Source organism: Lepidochelys kempii, chromosome 12 (genome assembly GCF_965140265.1).
Source record: "Lepidochelys kempii isolate rLepKem1 chromosome 12, rLepKem1.hap2, whole genome shotgun sequence".
NCBI lineage: Eukaryota > Metazoa > Chordata > Testudines > Cheloniidae > Lepidochelys > Lepidochelys kempii.
Window position 1 is genome coordinate 3514717 of NC_133267.1, and position 14349 is coordinate 3529065.

The following is a 14349-nucleotide window of genomic DNA, read 5'->3' on the forward strand; positions in this document are numbered from 1 at the left end:
AGCACACCTGTAGCACTTCACAAACGCCAAGGTTGAAATCAGGGCTGCACCTCCAGTAGGTGCAGCCTCAAGGCAAGTCGCATTAAGCCACCTCTGTGCCCTCTCTCTTTGGGGCTGCTCTTTGTGGCCAGCAGCTCCTCTACAGCATGGCGGCCTGCCCCAGAGCTGCCTCGGAGAAGCTCTGCAACCTGAAGTTCTCCAGAATCCACAAAGCGATGTGTTATGGGGAGTCCTGGCTCTGCCCTCAGCAGCCCCTCTGGCATTCTCCTGCTACAACCCTCCTTCACTGTCCCTGCCCCTCTGGGAGGGAGAGATGGAGTGTTGTCCCCATTTTACAGATGGGGAAACTGAGGCACGGAGTGGCTAAGAGCAACATTTCCAGACTTGGTGCATAAAGTCAAGCTCCTTGATCCATATCTGGGAACATAAATAAATACAGGTGGGCTGATGTCCAGAGCAGACGTGACCCTGCCTGGCCAACAGGGGCTTTGAGCTCGACCTTCAGTGCTAAGGCCATGAGCCTCCACTGCAGAGCAATGACAGGACAGGTGGAACTGGGAAATGTCCTGCCCCTGGAGGCCTCTGGCAAATGTCCCTCCCTCCTGTGCCGGGATGGGGGAACTTCTGGGGTTGTTCCATCATGCCCGCAGTGAGACAGAGAGAATGCTGAGCTATCCCCTTCCCGCCTGGTGTGAACCAGGGGCCCCTCTCATCTGGTGTGGGGTAGAGGGGATTCTGGGATGGTGCCTTCCTGTCTGGTGTGGGGCAGAGGGGATTCTGGGATGGCACCCTCTTGTCCCGTGTGGGGCAGAGGGGATTCTGGGATGGCACCCTCTTGTCCCACATGGGGCAGAGGAGATTCTGGGATGGCGCCCGCCTGTCTGTTGTGGGGCAGCGGGGATTCTGGGATGGCGCCCGCCTGTCTGTTGTGGGGCAGCAGAGAACTGGGGGCTGGTGCCCTCCTGCGCCCTGCAGGAGAGAGGAGTTGGGGGGTTACCCGTGGGAAGTTGAGTTAGGAGCAGCTGGGCAAGGTGATGCTCTTGGGCGTGGGGAGGGGGAGCCAGTGGAAATGAATTCTTTCTTGACATGGCTGTGGAGCTGAGGCTGCAGATGAGCTAAGGAGAGAGCAAAGGAAATGAGTTAACCCAGCCCTGCGCCCTCAGTGCAGCCCAGGGACCCTCCCCACCCCCAGCCATGGGCCACTGTGCCCCCTTTCCTTTTGCTGCAGGTCGTTACTGCCACAGTAACGACCTGCAGCAAAAAAAAGGGGGCACAGTGGCCCATGGCTGGGGGTGGGGAGGGTCCCTGGGCAGTTTCTCACAACAGAAGGCAACCAGCCTGGTGGGGAGGAAGGGCAGGCAGTCTGCTTCCACAGCCACTAGAGCTGTACCCCACAGAGCTGTGGAGGGCGGAAACCAATGTTTTGTCCTTTACGCAGATCCCTGTGGAGTAGTGGCTATTACCCCCTTGGCAGGGGGAGGAAGTTGAGCTGAGGTGACAGAGAGAACCCAGGAGTTCTGACTCCCTGTCCCCTGGTCTAACCACTAGACGAGACTCCCCTCCAGGGGTGGGAGCAGACCCCAGGAGTTCTGACACCTAGTCATCTGCTCTAGCTACTAGTCCATACTTCCTTGTTAAACTGGAGTATAACCCCAGAACTGTGATTCCCGATCCTTTGCTCCGACTCCTATGGCACACTCCCTTGCCCAGGTGGGAACAGAACCGTGGGGCCTCTGTCCTGGGTGCCTGCTCTGGCATGGGGACGAGGGGGAGGAGTGGGGGCTGTGGGTTAAATTCAAGGAGCTGCCGTTCACGGTTCCCACTGCCTATGGTGACCAGGTGTCTGGTTTTTGACTGGAACACCCAGTCGAAAAGGAACCCTGGTGGCTCCAGTCAGCACCACCGACCGGGTCGTTAAGAGTCCGGTCAGCGGTGCTGCAGGGCTAAGGCAGGCTAGTCCCTACCTGTCCTGGCACTGCACTGTGTCACAGAGTCCCCGGGCGATGCTCTGGAACTGCTCCCTATGAAGCCAGGCAGGACTCTGGGGAAGTCTCTCTGCGAGCAGCCTGTCTGCAGGGCAAAAAGCTCACACGGCTTCCACCTTCCTGGGTCTGACTGCAGAGCATTCAGCATCCTCTGCCCCTCCGTGTGCTTATCCTACCACCTAGAGACTTAAGAAATGCACAGGGGAAACTGAGGCACCCCTACAGTATTCAGAGGAAACATTAGGAACAGTTCCACTTCGTCACACACTGCATCCCAGAAGCGAAGCAGCCAACAGCCAGCTGCACCCCAAACCCCTCATCCCCGGCCCCACCCCAGAGCCCTCACCCCCTGCACTCCAAACCCCCTGCCCCAGCCCAGAGCCCCCTCACACACTCCAACTCCCTGCCTCAACCCGCAGCCCCCTCCCATGTGTCGAATCTCTCGGCCCCAGCCTGGAGCCCGTTCCTGCACCCTAAACCCCTCATCCCGCACCCACAGCCCAGAGCCTGTACTCCCTCCCACACCCCAACCCCCTGCCTTAACCCGCAGCCCCCTCCCACATTCCAGATCCCTAGGCCCCACCCCCAGCCTGGAGCCCTCTTCTACACCCCAAACCCCTCATCCTCAGCCCCACCCCAGAGCCCACACCCCCAGCCAGAGCCTTTACCCCCTCCCTCACCCCAAGCCCCTGCCCCAACCCAGTTAAAGTGAGTCGGGGGGGAGAGTGAGCCACCGAGGGAGGGAGAAATGTAGTGAGCAGGGGCGGGACAGGGGCAGGGACTCGGGGAAGGGGTAGGGTTAGGGTTTTCGGTTTTGCGTGATTAGAAAGTTGGCAACCTTATGCCTGCTGCTGAATTGATCGAGGATGGGGAAGAGCAGGAGGATCCATGCTGCCCACCCCACCCCACTCCTAGAGATGCCACACACAAGACATTGGCCCTTTGCAGGCCTAGGGGGACCCACGCCCTAGCTGTCCCATAGCAAGGAAAGGCCCACACTCCAAACTGTCTCTCCCCCCACTGATCTAAGCAGCTACGTTTCTCTCCTGTGCTTCTCTCTGCCTCTCTGAGGCCTACCTGATCCTTTGCTAGATCTATGTATTGCAACTCGTTGTTTAACCTCCCGCTGCAGCTGTGGGATGAGTTCTTTGTGTGACTCTCGCCTATCCCCGCCACATACACCTCTCCCCACGGCAGAATGTCAGGGATCATAGAATATCAGGGCTGGAAGGGATCTCAGGAGGTCATCTAGTCCAACCCCCTGCTCAAAGCAGGACCAATCCCCAACTAAATCATCACAGCCAGGGCTATAAGGAAGGAAATTCCACCACCGCCCTAGGTAACCCATTCCAGTGCTTCTCCATCCTCCTAGTGAAAAAGTTTTTCCTAATATCCAACCTAAACCTCCCCCACTGAGACCATTACTCCTTGTTCTGTCATCAGCTACCACTGAGAACAGTCTAGATCCATCCTCTTTGGAATCCCCCTTTCAGGTAGTTGAAAGCAGCTATCAAATCCCCCCTCACTCTTCTCTTCTGCGGACTAAATAATCCCAGTTCCCTCAGCCTCTCCTCATAAATCATGTGTTCCAGTCCCCTAATCATTTTTGTTGCCCTCCGCTGGACTCTTCTCAATTTTTCCTCATCCTTCTTGTACTGTGAGGCCCAAATCTGGACACAGTACTCCAGATGAGGCCTCACCAATACCAAATAGAGGGGAATGATCACATCCCTGGATCTGTTGGCAATGCCCCTACTTATACAGCCCAAAATGCCGTTAGCCTTCTTGGCAACAAGGGCACACTGTTGACTCCTATCCAGCTTCTCCTCCACTGTAACCCCCAGGTCCTTTTCTGCAGAACTGCTGCCGAGCCACTCGGTCCCTAGTCTGTAGCGGTGCATGGGATTCTTCCGTCTTAAGTGCAGGACTCTGCACTTGTCCTTGTTGAATCTCATCAGATTTCTTTTGGCCCAATCCTTTAATTTGTTTAGGTCCTTCTATATCCTATCCCTACCCTCCTGCGTATCTACCACTCCTCCCAGTTTAGTGTCATCTGCAAACTTGCTGAGGGTGCAATCCACACCATCCTCCAGATCATTAATGAAGATATTGAATAAAACCGGCCCCAGGACCAACCCTTGGGGCACTCTGCTTGATACTGGCTGCCAACTAGACATGGAGGATTGATTTAGTTGGGGATTTGGTCCTGCTTTGAGCAAGGGGTTGGACTAGATGACCTCCTGAGGTCCCTTCCAACCCTGTTATTCTATGGAGCCATTGATCACTACCCGTTGAGCCCGGCGATCTAGCCAGCTTTCTGTCCACCTTATAGTCCATTCATCCAGCCTATACTTCTTTAACTTGCTGGCAAAAATACTGTGGGATATATCTCTGGCCCTGAGCACATGTTGTGGGGACATTCCCAAGGTAAAAGGGCCAGGTTGAATGGCCCATAACCCCAGCTGGCCTTGGCTCGCAGGCAGCGGGTTATTTCAGAGGCATTAACTGGGACAGGATTGGTGGCTCGGGCAATGGGAAGCAGAAGCCGGGAGTGTCTGGGGCTGGCAGAATGGTTATTTACGGAGTGCCAGGGGTGCTTTACACACAAGCCCGCAGTCTAGTTAGATGCAGGCCAGCGGGGGATGGCAAACTAAGATGGGGGGTTCTCCAGCTAAGGAAGGAGCAGCGCATGGTGTGCTTTGGGATGAACATGCCCTGGTGGGAGGTTTTGTTTAGAAAAGACAATGTGCTACAATGGGTGACACTGTCCTGTACTGGAGACTGGTCGGCCGTAGGCCTGATACTGCTCCTACCTGACGGTGCTTTTCCAGGAGCAGGAAGGGGGCTGTTTGGAGCATGAGTATCCGAGTTTGGTCTGCTGGAAAGGCCTGGGTAGATGTGGGGTGAAGCACAACAGTGGCTGAGAAATCCCTGGTGGCTTGGGATTGATGCCAGAATCATAGAAATGTCAGGCTGGAAGGGACCTGAGAGGGCAGCTAGTCCATTCCCCTGTGCTGAGGCAGGGCGCAAAGGCCACCAGGAGGCAGAGTCTGGCTGGGGACAGTTAGGCGCTGGCCAGAAGAGGGAGTTCAAGGGGGAGACGCTGATTCCCTGGTGGGCGGAGGCCTCAGTGGGTCAGTGTAGCGGGAGGGGGTTCTCCTGATCTGGGAAGGGAGATGGGCCTTTCCCCTGTACAGCTGGACTTCGGAGCAGGCCTGAGGCTCAGGAGCACAGAGCAGCTGAGGAGGGACTTGGCTGCTGGCGGGAACCTGCTTCCCAGTTCATGGGCTCAGCCTGTGAGGGTCTCTAAAGCCTGTGTCAGACCCCAGCAGTGCCCTGGGTGTGAATGGGATTGGCCCCTCCCCCCTGCTGAGCACAGGGTGGGCCAGAGAGACTTGGGGATGGGGAATCAAGCAGGCGTTTAACCCCCGATTGCTGGGGCACTTCAGCTCTCCCATCGGGGTGCACAAGGAGAAGTGGGAGCCCCTGGTACCTGCTCCGTCCCTGAGGCTGAGCAGGGGAGCTTCTCCCCGCACACCCCTGGTTGCCGCAGTGGGATGGAGAGCAGCCTGGGATCCCATTGCCCCGTCCCAGCTCCTTCCCAAGCAGCCTCCGCTTCCCCCAGAAGTCTCTGCCAGTCAACCTGTGAGGCACTTTGGTCTCCCCTCTCCTGTTCTCACGGTCTCTCCCGAGCTCTCTGCCTGGAGCTGGGGATGCTGGATGCTTGGGGGGGCTGCCAGCCATCTCCGGGCCTGGGCTGTCCCCTGGTGGCCATGGACAGGGCTCTCTGGTGAGGCAGGCTGGGATAAAGCAGGTGAAAGTAAGGCGCTTCTGTCTTGGCCCCTAAGGTAGCCTCCCTGGGCCAAATCCATCCCTGGTGGAAGGCCATCCATCCCCATGACACCAGTGCCCCTGATGGGCTCAGCCCTGAGCTCGCCAAGGGTCTTGAGGCTCTGGAGACCTCCTACCTCAGTCAGGGGTTTGGCTCCAGACGTGGTTACGTGAGAGGATTTGCACTGACTGGCTTACAGTAGGGCGCAATGAATGCTTAACAGGTGAGACTGCCCATCTGGCCTGATCCTCCTCCGGTGCCCCCTGAATGCCAGGCCCTTTGTGACAGATTTCAGGGGCATTGCCAGCGAAGGCTACCGTGAGAATGGGATGGGCTCTGGACTCAAGTGCCAGGGTGCTCCCAGCCCAGCCCACGGCCTTAGTCACTGCAAAACCCCCAAAGCCAGAGCCTCCCTGCTGCTTTTTTATGATTCAGCAAAGCGGGGCTGCACCCAGAGAGCTCTGCAGCTGGACAGCGCAATCCAGGTCGGGGCTGAGGGGAAGTGCCTGCACCGAGTCCCTTCCAGCGGGAAAGGATAATCCAGCTCTGGTACTTATATCCCCCCACCTTGATTCCCATCAGACTCCAGTGCGCTCGGCCTTGGTCATGCCTCACTTGGGGCAGCCACGTGGAAATCCTGCCCTGGACTCCGATGTCCCAACAGCAGTGGGCTGCAGCACTGTCCCCCGGGCGCCTGGCTCAGGTGCGTGTTCTGCCCCACGGCTTGCAGCCGTGCTGCCAGGCTGGTGCCCAGGTTCAAGGGGCTGCGCTGTGGTTCAGTGAAGATGCTCAGATGGTGGCACCTTCCAGTGACAAAGCTTTTCTCTCCCCGCAGGGGCCACAAGAGACATCGGCTCGGCACTGACCCGGATGTGCATGCGGCACCGCAGCATCGAGGCCAAGCTGAGGCAGTTCACCAAGTAAGTCTGATGGACACCAGTGACACGAGTTTGCCAGCCTCAGCCTCCCCGCCCTAAGGATGAAGGAAGTGGCAATCAGTTTCTTCACACTGTGCCAGGCACCCACACAGCTTTGTCCCTCCCAGGACCAGATCCAGGGAGGTGCTGAGCCCCCAGTGCAGTCCTTGGGTGCAGCTGGGAGCGCTGCATTTCTGAGGTGACTTAGCCCACATCTATAAACGTATTTAGGGGTTGCCCTGCTCAGTACTGCAAGGCCAACGCCCGGGTCTGCAAAGGTATTTTAGCCACCTCATTCCCACCGGCCTCTTTAACCGGGCTCCCTCTGGCCTCTCCTTGGTGCAGTGCCCTGATGGAGAGTCTCGTCAACCCCCTGCAGGACAGGATTGAGGATTGGAAGAAAACGGCCAACCAACTGGATAAGGACCATGCAAAAGGTAAAGCCCAGGTGACAGGCAGGGGGGATTTGCTATTCTCAGGGGAAATGCACTGTTCCCAGGGGGAAAGGGGGCATGCCATGTCAACAGCGGGGGATGCACTGTGCCCGGGGCAGGGAGCGGGGACACACCGTATCCACTGGGGGGGTGCACAGTGCCGGGCTGGGGGTGCCATATCCACCAGGGGACCCTGTCCCTAGGAGATGAGGGAGAACACGCAGTACCTGAGAGAGCGGAGGGGCAGGATAGCCCTGAGCAGGAAACGGGGGATGCCTGTTAGGGATGTAAAAGGTTAACCAGTTAACTGGTAAGAATTCGTCTTACCGGTTAACCCACCTTAATCGTTAACCCTGGGCTGGCCAGCTGGCCAGCCCGCCAACCCCAGCAGCCGTGCGCCACCCGGGGCGGGCCCAGCTGTGCCAAGCTGCCCCATGCTGGAAGACCCTCAGCCGCGCTGGCCTGGGGAGATCAGCTCCAGCTCCACCGGCTGCCAGGATTGGCCCCAGCCATTTAATCAGTTAGCCATTTAAAGGACCTATTTTTAATCGTTTAAACGGTTAACTTTTTAAACAGTATTTACATCTCTAATGCCAGTACCCGGGGGAGGAGCATGCCATCCCGAGGGAGGGGCTCACTGTGTATCTGAGGGGGACGGGTGAGGGGAGGAAGCTGCAGTAACAAGTGGGGGGGAATGTCCTGTGCTCATGGAGGTGGGGGCCGGGGGGCAACATGTCATACCCTCCAGTGAGCATAGTGCCTCCCTGCGCAAGGCCGGCCGTGGGAGGGGAGACAGACTGGACTCTGGGAGGAGAGGGGCATGGGGGGGACTATGCCATAACGGGGGGAGGGGCTCGAGGTGGGGACCGTATAGCAACAGGGTGAGGGGGGACCACGTACGCCTGGGAGAGGCGGGTTACGGGGAGCGTCCTGGGTCAGGGTAGGAGGAATCGTGCGCCAGCTGGGTGGAGGGGGCTGGTGTCCCCTCCTGGAGGCCATGACACGTCTCATGGTCTGTTCCATGTCCTCAGAGTACAAGCGAGCCCGCCATGAGATAAAGAAGAAATCCTCTGACACGCTGAAGCTGCAGAAGAAGGCCCGCAAAGGTAAGAGCCCTGCCTGGCCCTGCAGTGCCCATGCCAGGGAGGGCAGCCTGCCCCTCCATGAGCTATAGGCCTGCCCCCTTGTGGGGGGTCTCACTTGCTTTCACACCCAAGCAAGGCTGGGCTGGGTCAGGCGTGGCTGGAGAGGCCCTGGTGCCCCTTGGCTCTAAAGATCACTGTGCTGCCTTCGACTTGAGACCTTCCCTGAGGCCGGGGACTCTGATAGGGGGGAAGTAGTCGGGGCCCCACTTCACGGTCTCTCCTCCAAGGCAGGACAGAGACCCCAGTGCCACCTGGGCATCCTGGCTCGGGGTTGAGCGTACAAGCGAGCTCCTCGTCCTGCTAACCATGTTCCAGCTCAGACTCTGACACCTGCCTCCCTCTGTTCCCTCTGCAGCTTGAACTCTTCCCCCTCCTGCCCCAAGGGTTACGGTATGTGTGCTGTGAAGCAGCCATTCTGCTCCACCCCAGAGTTGGCTGCATTCTGTTGTAGCTCACAGAGCAGTGGGGAGGTTTAACTAACAAATGCTGTCGCCATTAGCCATGCTGGGGCAGAGGGTAGCAGAGCAGCCTAGTTCTTCACCTCTAGGTGTTGGGAAGGTGGCTTTGATGCTGACAACGGGGATCCACCTTGGGGGGTTTGTGGGGCTCAGCGACAAGCTTCAGTGGGTGAACAAGCCTGCTGCATTCACCGCGCCCTGTGGCTGTGACCCCAGAACAATCTCTGCCCCTGGACCCCATCAGAGGAACCCTGCTCTGGAGATGGCACTGGGGAGCAGCTGAAAAGGAAATAGGATGCTGTTCTTGTGCCTAATCCGTGCTGGGGGGGTTCCAGGAGGGCCGGAAAGGGCAGGGAGTGAAGGCGGCTCCGGCACTGGGGAGTCCCAGCCGGGCACTCGCAGGGCGCTGCATGAGGATGTTGTCCGAAGAATTTTGCTGGGCTTGACAGAGCATTGCTCAGCACAGGGCTCAGTAGCAGCTCGGGGGTAGGCAGGCTCTGTGGTGCTACTTCAATGATGAGAACAAACAGAGCCCTTAAAATGCTCTTTCCAGAGGCTCCCTGCAGGGAAAGATGGCCCAATTCGCTCCCTGCAGGGAACCCTCCCTTTGTCTGGTTTCTCTTATCCCCAGATCCCACAGTCCAGCCACTCCCCCCAGCTCCCTTCAGTTCCTCGCTCCAACCCAATACACAAGGAGTTAACCCCCTCCCGCAGGGTAGGATGGGGGCGTGCAGGGGGCCCACACGTGTCTGAGCCGTGTCTGGGAGCAGCCCCCAGGGTGAGTCAGGGCCTGGGGAAGAGGGTGACTGACCTGCTGTCGGGAGGGGCAGGGAGGAGAGGGGGGCGGAGGGTCCATACATCAGCCTGTCTTTCACACACTCTCTCTCTGTCTCTCTCTCTCCTCTTTCCTCCCTTCCACATCCTTCCTGTAGAGCTACTTGGTAAGTCAATGCTGTCGAGCCAGCCCCATCCCGCTCCCCACAGCCCTCCCCTGTGACCTGTGCTTCATTTATCTCTGTCTCCCCTCTGGCTGAGCTCGAAATGAAACGAACCCGAGTCAGACTGCCCTGGCCCGAGCGGCTGCCACACCCGGCAAGGGACCATCCCAGGCCTTCCCTGCCTGCCTCTCTGGGCCGGTGCCCCCTCTCTGTGGGGTGGGCATGGAGCTCCAGGCCAGGCTAGCTTCGCCCCAGTGGGGCCTCCATCTATGGGTGTCTGTAGCAAGGCACAGCAGGCTGCTTTGACACGTGCCGTGCGCTCGCTCCAGAACCCGGTCCAGGGGTGGCCCAGGCATTCAGCTCTGGTTCCCGGGCTGTGGGTTGGCCCCTTCCTATGTGTGGCACCTCCGCCGTGCTGAGCTCCTTCTGCCTCCCATGGGCTGTCTGCTGCAATGGTGCTGTGATTGGGTTCCAGGGAAGAGCTGGGGGGTCTTGGGGAATCCCTATCTCCACATCCAGCCGCGCCACCCCCAAAGGCTGTGAGGAGGGAGTGCCCTGCTCGTGTGCAGGCAAGGAACAACACCCACAGATAGTGAGGTCCCCCTCATGCCCCAGCCTCTGGAGTCCTGCCCCCTGTGCTGCCTACAGCCCCATCCACGCGTACGTCCCTCTGCCAGGTGATCAGGCCTAACCTCCCTGTGGCGCATTGGAAACGTGGAGGACATGGCAGCCCCTCTAGGGGGTCAGAGCCCCCATCTACACCCAGCAAGCCTGGGTTTCATTTCAAGCCCTCCCGCCCTGGCTTTCTCCTCCTCTCTCTCTCTCTCTCTCTCTCTGCCCTGTTCCTCCAGGGTTTGCATGCTGTAAGCCATGTGGTGAATGCTGAGATCTCCCTGCCGGAGGCCCGGCTCCCTCCTGGAGAGCAACATGGATTTCCAGCCCCAGTTGGGCCTGGGGGAAGCTATTTCCCCTTGTCCTGCACTCCAGCTCTCATCTGGCTCTCTCCCTGGTGCCTGCTGCCACTAGCAGGGTCTCTGATTGCAGCCTCTTCCCACCCTCGCTGGGCTTTTGATGTCAAGGAGGCAGGAGTTTTCCCACGAGTAATCCTTCCAGTGACACCTGACCTGTATTGCTTGTACCAGCCAGACGGGCTTGTGAGTCCCTCCCACTGGCCTGGAAAAACAGGATGTCTCTAAACCGTTGTTTTATCAGATAACGCCTAACCCTCCCAGCCAGGGGCCTGTTCTGGGGATCCCCACTACAACAGCCCGGACTGGCTCTTCACTCCGGCCATTGTGTCCACGTTCCTGGGAAGTGGGTCGGGTCCACGCCGCACATCTTCCAATCTGGATTTGCTCACCCTGGGGGCTTGGCTCTGGGAATGGGGGCTGGCCAGATGGGAAATTCAGACTGGGATCCAGGTCCAGATTCCAGACTGCCACGGACTTGGCCAGGGGCTGATTCAGACTTGTCTCTCCTGTGCCAAGGCAGGCCCTCTCTGGCACTGTTTCATCTGGGGAACTCCTCGTGTCGCCATCTTTCTCCTCCGTTCCCCTGGTCTTTCCACCTCCCGAGCCTCTCAGTCATCCGGCTTTACCTTCTGTGCATGGGGATCACTGGGTAGGGAGGGGGGGCTTTGTTGGGACTCCATGGAGTTCATGTCCTCATGTCCCCAACGCTGGGGGAACCCACCCACATCCAGTGGTCAGCCTGGTGTGCTTGAATCAAGCACTTCGAGCGCTGCATGCTGGGATTGGTCATCTCCAGAGTGAAGCTGGGGCAGATGCCATCTGCTCTGTTTCATGCAGGTGGCTCTGTGGCCCCTGAGCAGGGCAGTTGGGGGCCCCGCCAACCTAAAGCGCTCATTCCTCGGCTCCTCTTTGCTTTGCTTGCTCTGTCTGTGCATGTGTGTTTCATCTTCCCACCCTGGACTAACACCTGGGCACTCCTGCGCCCACTGCATGGGTCACATTCTGCCTCCATTGGACGAACCGATTCACCCAAACCTCTCAGCTCTCCGTATTCTGCTGGCTTGTGCCTTCCTCCAGCCACAAGAGGAGCAAATTCCTCCCTGGTGCAACTCCAGGGCTTCGGTGGGGCTGCCCCAAGGATGAATTTAGACCCATGTTGTTAAATGTGATGTTGAGGGGGATGGGGCGGGGTGGATCCAGCAAGGGAAACTTCTGCAAGGTGAGTGTGAAACGGACATGGACTGGGGAGGCGGGGGTGGGACAGGGAGGAGGAGGGTAGTTGATCCATTTGCAGAGCCAGTGTGCGGGTTATGACACTGGTCCGGTTGCTCTGTCCAGCTGGACAAAGCAGGGCTCTGCACCTGCCATCCTGAAGCAAAACCCCTGGGTTGGTTGGGTAGGGCTGGAGCCTGAAGTGGGGGTCAGACCACCCAGGAGAGGATGGGGCTTTCTGCCACATGACCCAGCCTCGGGATCAGTTCGACCGACCCCTGCCGGGGCCCACGCAGAGAGAGGTTCAGAGCGCTGAGCTGGTGAAGGCAAGGCTGGGGTCACGCTGCAGCTGGGATACTAGTCAGCTGGTGCCTCAGCTGTGGAGCCCGCAACAGAAAGAAGCTAGTGGACGGGTCAACGGAGACTGGAGATCTCTGAACCCAGCAGATGGAGAGAGCACCTTTCCGTGTCCTGCAGTTCTTTTATAGCACTGTCGCTAGGAAGAGGCTGAGCCATGTCCTTCCCTGGGGCAGCTCCACTGACCGGCCAGATGACACATGGCCCATTGTGTCTGTCATGGTGGATGATTAGCCCAGGAGCTAATCCTCAGCCTTGCTTCCCTGTCCTCGTGGTTTGGGCAGAAGGCCTCCTCCACAGGCCTCGGGAAGAACTCCAGGGCTGTATTGCCGCGTGGAGATCCTGAGCAAAGCCAGCCACTGGCTTTTTTCTGTGTTGATTCCCCCTTACGTGGACCGACGTGCATCCCTCAGTGAGCTCAGAGCATCCCAGCAGAGGGAGATTCTTACAGCACCCTATGTCTCAGGAGAGCCCTTGACATGCTGGCAGGAGGCTTGTTGGAGTTACATTACTTTCCCACAAGTGACCTGGCATTGGGTGTTCAGCGGTTTAGAGCCTATGGCCTGGGATTGCAGCAGGGGAGCTCGTGCTGCAGTTCGTAGGCTGTAGTTGTCCACGGTTCGGTAGCAGCAGTCCTAAACGCTCTGTGAGATGCTGTGCTGGTGGCTGCTCATGTGAAATTCTGCAGTGTCTTGTCCAAGGACTGACATCCCCCACTGCCTGCCTCAGTTTCACAGCAGCAGAGCATGGAAGAGGGAAGATCTCTGGAAGGCAGCAGGTTCGGGACCGGTGAGTGGAGAGTGGATGATGTCTCTGTGTCCTTGTCTCCTTTCAGGGAAGGGGGACCTACAGCCCCAGCTGGACAGTGCTCTCCAAGACGTCAATGACATGTACCTCCTTCTGGAAGAGACTGAGAAGCAGGCTGTCCGCAAGGCCCTCATTGAGGAGAGGGGCCGCTTCTGCACTTTCATCACCTTCTTGCAGCCAGTGGTGGTAAGTGCTGCTGCCCCAGGCCCTTCTGAGGAGAGGTGTGTTAGAGCCCAGCAGGCTGATTTTCAAACCCACCAGCCAAGCAAGCCAGAAGCCAACCAGCTCCTGCTCTGGATCTCCCAACAGCCACTTCCCCACTGCCTCCAACCATCTCCCCAGCAACAAACCCTCTCACAAGCATGGAGGAACCTGCAGTCTCATCCTAGAGATTCGAGGAGGCAGGCTTCTGTGTCTCTAAGGTATCCCTCCCAACAGGACGTGGTGCCACTCAGGTTTGGCTCGTCCTGCCCTCCGTAGAGGGAGACAGAGAGGCAGCCAAGCCAGACCCTCTTCACCGCTCAGTTTAGGGGTGCCCCTCAGATGGGGGTCTCAGGAAAAACTGCTTTCAACCAGGACAGGGTCTTTGGGGGTCAAAGTGGGAGAGTCCCGTGAAAGCTGGGACAGTTGGGAGGTGAGCGCTACGGTCAGGGTGACCAGCTAGCATGTGTGAAAAATTGGGACGGGGTGGGGGGCATTAAAGATGCTAGGAGATGTTTCCCAAGAGCAGGGAAGTTAGTCCATGTCCTGGCCCCTTCCAGCGGCCTTTCTCAGAGTCCCAGGAGCAGCTCATTGCAGTGGCTGATACCGATCAGTTTCCTTGTCCCATGTCATGGATTAGAACAGACAGTACCTTCTGGCTGCCTTGGATGTATGGTGATTGATGGATAGAACTCTGTCCCCAGCTGCAGGGCTCTGAGGTGAAATTCCAAGGAGGTGAATGCTGGAGGGATTGACATTAGCACCTCCCCGAGGTGAAGGTCACAGGGAACCAGGTTGCGGATCTCCTGGAGCTGTGCTGCCAGGGAGATTCTGGTGGCGGGAGAAAGGACAGTTGCTCCATGGAATGGCTGGGAATTTGCCAATCACAGCCCTTGATGGTCCTGCTTCTTCCCCAGGAGGCTAGCCAGTCCCACTTCACTCAGGGGATGGTGCAGTGGCAGCTTCCAGTTACACTTCCAGAGCCAGATCCTCCACTGATGTAAATCAACATCCCTCCCTTGGCTTTGCGGAGTGGGGCTGGGATCTAGATTCTCTTTACTTCTCTGGGGTTGTGCCAAGTACGGGCTGATG

General features: G+C 58.2%; 1 protein-coding gene across 8 annotated transcripts in view; it reads left to right on the top strand.

Moving 5' to 3' along the window:
* MTSS2 (MTSS I-BAR domain containing 2) overlaps window positions 1-14349 on the top strand; it is a 91684-nt gene that overhangs the window by 53220 nt on the left and 24115 nt on the right. For all 8 annotated transcript variants that reach the window (XM_073307171.1, XM_073307169.1, XM_073307170.1 and 5 more), the window contains exons 4-7: window positions 6653-6737; window positions 7080-7171; window positions 8200-8274; window positions 13085-13242. In XM_073307171.1, coding sequence (XP_073163272.1) covers window positions 6653-6737; window positions 7080-7171; window positions 8200-8274; window positions 13085-13242 — 410 coding nt within the window. The remainder of the gene's footprint in view (window positions 1-6652; window positions 6738-7079; window positions 7172-8199; window positions 8275-13084; window positions 13243-14349) is intronic.